At 32.2% G+C, this 9370-nt stretch overlaps 1 protein-coding gene across 1 annotated transcript; it reads right to left on the reverse strand.

Moving 5' to 3' along the window:
• Positions 1-76: 76 nt before the first annotated feature.
• On the reverse strand, positions 77-4315 carry LOC140881994 (DEAD-box ATP-dependent RNA helicase 18). The gene is made up of 11 exons (XM_073287699.1): positions 4000-4315; positions 3459-3695; positions 2805-3065; positions 2512-2591; positions 2303-2408; positions 2098-2211; positions 1899-1997; positions 1685-1774; positions 1276-1382; positions 1058-1201; positions 77-676 (listed from the first exon to the last, which is right to left on the reverse strand). Exons 1-11 carry the CDS (start codon positions 4261-4263, stop codon positions 406-408), a joined length of 1773 nt encoding a protein of 590 aa, XP_073143800.1. The 5' UTR covers positions 4264-4315; the 3' UTR covers positions 77-405.
• Positions 4316-9370: the final 5055 nt, after the last annotated feature.

Raw genomic sequence — 9370 nt, forward strand, 5'->3', positions numbered from 1 at the left:
TATTACATCTACATTTTTTCACAATTTTAATTTAATATTTGTAGTCATCAATTAATATTTTATGCTCATGTGCATGTAAAAAACTGACTGCAAAAATCATCATACCCATATTTACAATTGCAAAGCTACTGTATATAACTCAGAATTCAAGGCCTAAAGGTTACAACTCCTTTATATAAAAAAAATACTGAGAACAGAGACCAGCAGGTAAATTCTTGTCGTTTAAGGTTCCAAGCCTTTGGCTGTCAGCCGAGAAACTGGTTCAATTTCCAGCATAGCCCACCGATTATCTTATTCCGGTCATACATATAGAGGGGCGGCATTACAAGCAAGACTCCTGGGACATTCAAACCGTCCAAAAATCGATTTAATTAGATCTTGGTAATGTCTTAGCTTTGCCAAATCTTAAAGCAGATTTTCTGTTCCAGTTAGTTTTGCATATTCATTTTCATCGATCTTGCCCTTTTTTAGCTTCTTCAGCAGTCTATACTCGTTGGCCAGCTCATCTGCGTCTTCGGCTGACTGAGTAGCACGACGTTGCTTGGCTGTTTTCTTCCTCATAACAGGGGCAGTAGGATTTGTGACAGCTTTCGGTTTCTTTTGTTTTTGTTCTAGCTCTTTCGCAGCTCTCTTTGCTACCAAGTTTTTCTTTCGTTGTTTCTCACGAGATTTATCCCTAAATAAAGAGAGATTAGGAGTTTACATCTGGATAAATAATTCACGAAAAAAGTACATCCATATTCCAGCCGGATACTACCACAACATGGTTACTTGGTAAGATTTCACAATTTAAGCAGCGAAAAGGAAGATAGGTGACTGTTTTAATGAAAGTAGCATTGTGTGAGAAAACATATAATAAAAATTACAGTCGTGGATGATTAATTGTGAAAAAATGCATGGAAACCATCCAAATTTTGCTGATTTTTTGACACGGTTACATAGTGGCAAAATGAGTCGAGACTGAGATGAAAAAGGGAGAGTAAATTTTGTGCGATGCATTTATTCAAAGAGTTACGGAGAACCTTTAGCAAGAAATATATTAAAAGTGTATTCTCACTTGAATTTGATTTCGTCCAGGTTTAGATCTTCAACTGGGACAAAACCTTCAACTGAAAGAGAGTAATGCTTCACTTCAGGCATCGAAGGGAGCTGCAACAAGCCAAATCCCATACCCAACTTCCCAATTTCAAGTTCTTTCCATCTACACACCAAAAATGTCATTAAGACAATGTAATAACATTCTGCATCATGGTATAATAAAACATATAACGTAACCTGAAGATATAAGAACAGTGATGTTCTTTATAGGCGCGGACATAAGATACAAAAGCTCGGAGTCCTTTTTCCATGATGTCGCGGTCTCTTTTAGCAGCAGCACGAATCTGAAAAGGATTACTTCACCCATTACAAAAAAATAGGAAAAATCATCACGTCTCGTCTATATGCTGGCCTTCATGGATTATTCGTCAATTTATCAGCATAGCCTACACTCAACACTGTTGGTAAAAAGACAAGACATGGAAACAAATTGAAAGGATTGAAGATTCAGCATTCTGGAGAGATCTCTTTTGCTTTATTTAACACCAGGCAAGGACCCGATTGTTATATTATTCCATGATCAAAGAAAGAAAATATTGAAAAATAGAGCAAGAATGTGTGATATCTCTTAAAAAAAAATCTTCACCTGAGGAATTACGTCAGGAGCTTCATCAGAGCATTTTGTACCTTCAAGTGGAACTCTCCTTAATCTAAGGAACTCTATATAGGCTTCCTCCTAAATGTTTAGAGAATAATTACATTCAAGGAAACCAATAAAGTTGGGGAAGTAACACAGCCAAAGACCTAACCAACAAGATTATAGTTTTTTTCTCCTAAAATTTTGAACTAAAAAAATAAACCTTAGGCAACAAGAAGACAATTGCACTTCCTTCTCGTCCCATCCTAGCAGTTCGACCAACTCTGTGCACAAACACATTCGGGTCCTGAGGAGGGTCATACTGCATTTTTTAAAAAAAGAAATCACATTCTTCAACTCTTGGACTTGTTGATATTAATTCGAAGCGGTCAAAAAGCAATATATAATTTCTCAACCTCTACCTGTATAATACAGTCAACACCGGGAATGTCAAGTCCACGTGCAGCTACATCGGTGCAAAGAAGAATGCCACTGGACAAAGACGTGAATAAGGCTAATGCTTTCTCTCTTGCAGCCTGCATTCATAATGAAAAAAGTCATGGACTGTCCTAAGACTTCTGCAACATAAAAGGAACGAATCTTATCCAAAAGTATACAACAAATTACCTGCTTCATCTTTCCATGAAGAGCGATTAAAGATAAATCCTTGAGAACAGAAAGGCATGGTAGTACAGTGCCCCAGTAATCCACACATGCACAAGTCATGAAATAGCTACAATAGAAGGGTGATTATTTGTCAGAAAATATCCACTTTAGCTCGAATGGCAAAAAGAAAGGGTTTGAAAGTTCCAGAAAAATAGCAAACTGGAACTCACATTATCAATTTTCGAGTTTTATTCTTAACAAGGAGATCAATAAGCTGGCAAGGTTTCTGGTCTGCTTCACATTCAAGATACTGAAATTTCATGTAAACATAAATGAAGCCAGCATCAGCATCCCCATTAAGTATAGCATTCATGATACCGGATATTTATGCAACCATAAACAACAGGAAAACATCAGCATGTTCGAACTAAGCATCAGTTTATCCGAATCTTGAATTGTGATATAAACCAATATCAATAAATGTAACCACAGAGATCCAAAAAATTTGAAGATAACGGAGCACCTCAATATGCAGTCCTGAAGGTGTTTTCGCAGAGGTAATTTGTTGAGATGATAGTGAATCATTTGACCTTTTTGCTTCAGTTCGAACTTCAACCCTTACAGGGTTCCGCAGTCCTGCCTTAGATAGCTCTTCAACTGCCTCGGTTTGTGTAGCTGAAAAGAGACCAGTTCTACGAAGCTTTGGTAAGCGAGATATGATAGAATTTATCTGCTTCTGGAATCCCATATCTAACAGCCTATCAGCTTCATCTAAAATAAGTATCTGTTGCACCAAATTGAAACTTCTCAAAAACAAGGAATATAAATATTTACTCAGAATTAATCAAAGCGGTGGAGAAACCAAATCACTATGCAAAATTAAACTCCCTAAGTACAAAAAACCAGGAAGTGAAATAAACATACAACCCACCTACCCTCAGTCGGCGAGGGAAAAGAAGGAACAAAAAACTTAACCGATAACTGTTACTATCTCAACCTTCTCCAAGATACTTCTCACTAATTACTAATTAGGCAATGCATACTAAAGATAATCAAACACACAATTTTCTTGTTTACCAAGGCAAACTAAAACTTATAGTTCTTGGTAAAGGTGTTAGAAATTAAGCAGTTAATGAAGGCCAATTCTAAATTCTAAAATGAAGAAAACAATCAATACCTCGAGGCTGCGAAAATCCAATATATCCATCCGCTCCATGATATCATACAATCTTCCAGGTGTCCCAATCAACAAATTTGCTCCTTCATCTTCTATCTTCTTCACATCAGCTTTCACTTCCGCTCCTCCAACTAACAGCATGGGGCTCACATTTGGCAAAGTGGAAATAAATGGCTCCGCAACCTTAAATATCTGCGAGGACAGCTCCCTCGTAGGAGAAATAATTACTCCCATCACCTGTAACCGGTAAAAGAAATTAGCTATCTGCGTAAAAGAACACTTGACTAACAGAAAAAAAAAAAAAAAACAAAAGTAAAAAATAAAAATCATACGCGCCAATATGTTACATCACACTCAAAAAGCTGAATCCTACATTCCTAACATCATCAAAACCTCCCAATTACTACTCATTACACAAGTACGCAAGCCAAAGTCACATACCCTTTGAAATTGTCAGCAGAATTCACATGCTTTATTGAGTCAATAAATTAAACCCTGCAATTAAAATTGAAACTTGGTGTCACTTGTGCGTATCACCGACCTGGTGTGGTTTAGGAGCAGAAGCACGGCGGAGGATTTCGACAAGGGGTATAACGAAGGCCAGGGTTTTGCCGGAGCCAGTAGCGGCGTCGACAGCCACATCCTTGTAGCTGCAGAGCAAGGGGATAGTGGCGGCTTGAACCGGGGTGCAAAACTCGAAGGCTTCCCGATTTAGGGCCTCTACCACCGATTGGGACAGAGGCGGTGTTAGGTCTGAAAACCTTGTACTGGTTAAGGCCTTGTTTGGGTTTGCGTTATCTGCCATTGGCTGCGGCTTCCAGGAGCTGGTCCTTCTCCCGGTTTAAATTATACGGGTATGAATGATTTGTTGTTTAACTTACCAACATACTACAGACACACATGTATATTTTATATATTAAGGCACCGTTTTGTTCATCATATAATAATATATGTATAACTAGAGGTGTTATCGAGCCAAACTTGAGTAGCACACTACTCGAGCTCATATTTTACTACTCGAGCTCGATCTCGATCGAGAAGTAAAATATAAGCTCGAGCTCGGTTGTAGTTCGAGTACTCGAGCTCGAGCTCGAGCTTTTATATTATATATATATAAAAATTAAAAATATATAAATAAATGAATAAAATAAAATTAATTAAATATTATAAATAAATATATAAATATTATAACTAAATTAATATATAAAAATAATATTATATTATATATATTATATTTATATTTATATTTATATTATCTTTTAATATATATATATATATGTGTGTGTGTGTGTGGCTTATCGAGTAGCTCGCGAGCTACTCGATCACATAGTTTTAAAGCTCGACTCGAGCTCGATTGTATGCTCGAGCTCGGTCAAATCGAGCTCGAGTCGAGCTTTGACCGAGCTACTCGCGAGTTGCTCACGAGTAACTCGGCTCGTTTACACCTCTATGTATAACTCAGGAGTGCAATCGAGTCAAGTCGAGTCTAGTATCATACTACTCGAGCTCGAGCTCAACTCGTATTTGACCATTCGAATTCGAGCTCGAGCTCGATCGAGTAATTATTTTTGTACTCGAGCTCGACTATATTTCGAGTTACTCGAGCTCGAGCTCGAAAAATAAATAAATAAATATATATAAATATATATATAAATAAATAATATATGAATAAATAAATAAATAAATAAATATAATATTATATATATTATATTTATATTTATATTATATATATATATATATATATATACATGATACTACTCGATCACATACATGGAAAGCTCGAGCTCGATGTGTGTTCGAGCTACTCGAGCTCGAGTCGAGTTTTGACCGAGCTATTAACTATTTATTTTACATCATTATTATTTATTCATATATTAACTATTTATTTTAAATCAATCAAATCATTAATTATTTATAATACATCAATCAAATCATTAAATTCAAATTACTATAATACTCATTATAAATAATATAATTTTTATTTTATTTATTGTTAAAATGTCAAAATAGTCATTTAACATTTTTATATAAAATTTAATCAATCAAATCAAATAAACTATAATCTGTCAATCAAATCCAATACTATTTTAACTATCATTTTTTATTTATTTTTTATTACATTATATTACTTATCTATGTATTACTTATATCATCAATCAAACCAAACGGTGCCTAGAGAAATGCACGTCCACTATGTATTAACTATTAAAAACACGAAATTTGGAGCATGTTTAAAGTCGTTTGAATAATATTCAAGACTATTTTTCCATCTAATAAAAATTAATTAAAAAAACTATATTTTACTTATCTATATGAATCACTTTTTAATAAGTTTTTTTTGTAGATTTTAACATAGTAACAATTCTCTCTCATTAGAAAATATATGTTTTTATCCAAAGACTCGTATGCGAAAAACTATAAAATATATATATAAGAACTTATGTGAGACCATATCAAATGTTCGTTTATGAGATAAACTTCCGACCCATCTGGCCCGGCCTGGCACATTAACAGCATTACTTTTTATATAAAGAATATTGATTTTCATTGCATGTATGGAATGGATCGACTCGTCTCACATATATAAATTCGTAAAATCGTTTGACAAAAAACATGCTAAAAAATGACTTAATAATCAACAAAATAATGGATTTAACTGATATCTAAACCACGATTTACTTAAATGAAGCACACATAATGACAAATGACTTATCCATGTGACTCCCGTTTCACTATGTTTCTTGTATGATTTTTAGGGGTGGGTATCGGTCGGTTTGGTTCAGTTTTACTCTATTACGGTTCAGTTTTCAAAATCTTTGATCCGAAACCGAACCATTTTATTACGGTCCGGTCCGGTTTTTTTTGTGATACGGTCCGATTTTTTTGGTCGGTTTTATACGGTTTATGTAATGAATTAAATTTATTTTGCACGACTGCAAATATTAGTTTAGGGACAAAGAAAATTATGAATTGTTTAAAATAATTATGGATTTAAAACTAAAATAAAAACCAAAATATAAAAAGGTTAATACTAAAAAAAATTTAAGAACTAAAATGATATCTCTCTTGATGCATGTAATACATAATAGAGAACTAATAACAATAAAATATAAATTATTCCATCAAAATTTACAATATGGACTTCAATTAAAACAATAAAACGACTATTAAGTTACATAAAAATCGTATTTAATTAAAATAGGCTTACATCTTGTAAGAAAAAAACATAGAAGTGATTAAAAAAGACCCATTTGTAAGGTCCAATGACCAATATCCATAAAAATATTATTTTAATCAAAATTCGACTGGTTCGATTTTTTCGGGACATAAAACCGAAAATCGAACCGAAAAACTGGTTTTCATACATTTTAAAACCGAAACCGTACCGAAAAACCGGTTTTCATACATTTTAAAACCAAAACCGGCCGAAAAACCGAAAAAAACGAACAAAAAAAAATGAATTTTTCGGTTCGGTCGATTTTTTTGGTTTTAACCAAATTATGCCCACCCCTAATGATTTTAAAATAATGACAATTCTATCGATTTTCATCCAAATACTAATCATATAGGAAAAACATAAACACAAAAACTATGTAAGACCGTCTCACTGGTTCGTTTTGTGAGACAGATTTCTGACCAATTCAGACCATGACAAGTATTAATTTTTCTGTCATAATTGATTTTCATTATGTATATTAAATATATGGACTCTTCTTATCAACATAAATCCGTGAAAAAATCCAACAAACGTACTAAAAAAAATAAACTAAAAGAATAATGAATTTCACCGGTATCTATCAAGCGATCTACAACTTTTTTTGTCGTCCTTTGCATATGCTTGATTGATGAAAACCCATTAGAAAAAAAGAACGATGTTATTTCTCTTGAGACTTTTCCTCTGGCCCGAGCTCTTTCACAACTTTTATTTATCTCTTTCATACATTTATTAAAAAAATGGTTGATTTCGAATGGAACTCCATCCACATGAGTCAGATTAAATTTTGTGGTTAGCGAAAAAAAATAAAGGTTAGTGATCAAAATAACAATTATAACAATAAAGGACATTGAGGATTTTTCAATGCCCAACGACACCTTTTTTTCATGGAAAATCAACTTTAAGTAAAAAGTTTGTTAAAATAACTTATTAAAATTTTAAAATTGTTTTGTTAAAATATTAAAATTGTTTTTGTATTTTACAAAATTATACACTACAAAAAAGCACGGCATCAGAAACATAAATTTTGAGATGGAAATGAAATACGTTTCAGAAATATATAAATTAGAGGCATATTTAAAACGAAATTATAAATTTGTTTTCCTTGTAAATAAATAGAATATTTTAAAAATTTTGATAGAATTAAAATGGATTTGAAACAGATTTTTGTATAGCTTTTTTTTTATAGACAATGGTTGAGTTGAGTTGACAAAATATTGAAAAGAAAAACGACTCTCTCATATGAAATGGGACCTTGTGCCCAAGTAATTGACAACATGCAAATTGGTGAAAATATACATTTCAATTCACTATTCGTTAAAAGTAATATTTTCAAAAATAAAAAATACGTCCATTATTTGAATATTTACTTCTTATATCACGCTAGCATGATATTTCTAAAATTATAGTTTGACATGCATGCCATGAGATATATAAACATGTTTGTCATGTTATCATATTTTTCTCAATCAACTTGAGAATAAAGACGACAAAATTGACGACATAGAGAAAAAAAGAAAAGGAAAAGGAGATATATATAGTATTTTTTATTATATACTAGTAAAAATTCCACACGTTTATGCGTGTGCAAAATAAAAGTTATTTTATATGTCTTTTTTTTTGTGGGTACAGTGAGTGTGAGGTTTAGTGGGATAGTGGATAGAAATAGACGAAATGGTAAAATCGAAAATAAAAATTAGTGTTTTCAGAGTAGCAATTACTATGCGTCTCTCAACTATTATAAAATAGAAGAGATATTATAATTTCTCTTACCCTACAAGGGAGGATATATGTTCATAGAGTGTCTAAGGCCGGGTTTGTGGCCCTTACAGTCTTGCTCAATCATTCTTAAATTCTCCTTATTTCTAAACTTAAGCATTATAGTTATCACGGTAAAAATCTCAGTATCTCTAACCAGTTTGTTCATGGTTTTTCGGTCAAAGATAATTGAAGAAACAAAATTTGAGAGTGTATATTGAAATATTATTAAAAGTGTGTTTACCCAATTAAACCCATAAATTTTTGTACCAATTCGTTGATATAACATTTGGATGGAACTTTGACTTAGAAAAATATTTTAATTTTATCATCTCTTAATTTTCAGACATAACATCATGATAAAATATTCATTTAACGAAATGACCTTTGTGTTTGACCAATAATTTGAAATATAACCTTCTCAATTTTTTTGTCTCTTTAACTTTTGTATTTCTTATATGTTTGAAGGTCATTTGCCAAAAAAAAATTTAAAAAATGATCATAAATCAAAATATAATTTTTCAAACTATCTCTATCGTCATATGCCCGAGCTATGTCTTTTATTATATATGTTCATAGAATCATATCATACTTTTAAGTAGTGTTTGAGAGAGATTTTAGGAAACACTTCTCAACTTTTCTTTCATAAAATTTTAAAATTTTGTGAATTTTTTTTAAAGAAAAGATTAAAAATGCTTTTTAAAAACTCTTTCAAACATTGCTTTAATATCTCAGAAACATTACATGTTATTTATTCCGATATTTCATGCATAATATATAATTATGGTATATGGACAACGATAAAGTTTTAATAACATAAGAAAAATAACAGTGATATATAGAGCAAACGCAAAACTGTGAAGTTCAGATATCCAAGTAGTCCATCAAAAATCAACACAAAATTATCGTAATTACTAGAAATTTATTAGTACAAGTAGAA

This window comes from Henckelia pumila, chromosome 2 (genome assembly GCF_033568475.1).
Source record: "Henckelia pumila isolate YLH828 chromosome 2, ASM3356847v2, whole genome shotgun sequence".
NCBI classification, from domain to species: Eukaryota; Viridiplantae; Streptophyta; class Magnoliopsida; order Lamiales; family Gesneriaceae; genus Henckelia; species Henckelia pumila.

Bases quoted from the DNA above. Each gene is read 5' to 3' on its own strand.
- LOC140881994 (XM_073287699.1), bottom strand. From the start codon at position 4,263: ATGGCAGATAACGCAAACCCAAACAAGGCCTTAACCAGTACAAGGTTT. The intron at 3,696-3,999 runs GTCGGTGATACG...TACCGGTTACAG, and splicing joins CTGCTCCTAAACCACACCAG to GTGATGGGAGTAATTATTTC. The intron at 1,383-1,684 runs GTGAAGATTTTT...AATCCTTTTCAG, and splicing joins CTCCTGACGTAATTCCTCAG to ATTCGTGCTGCTGCTAAAAG.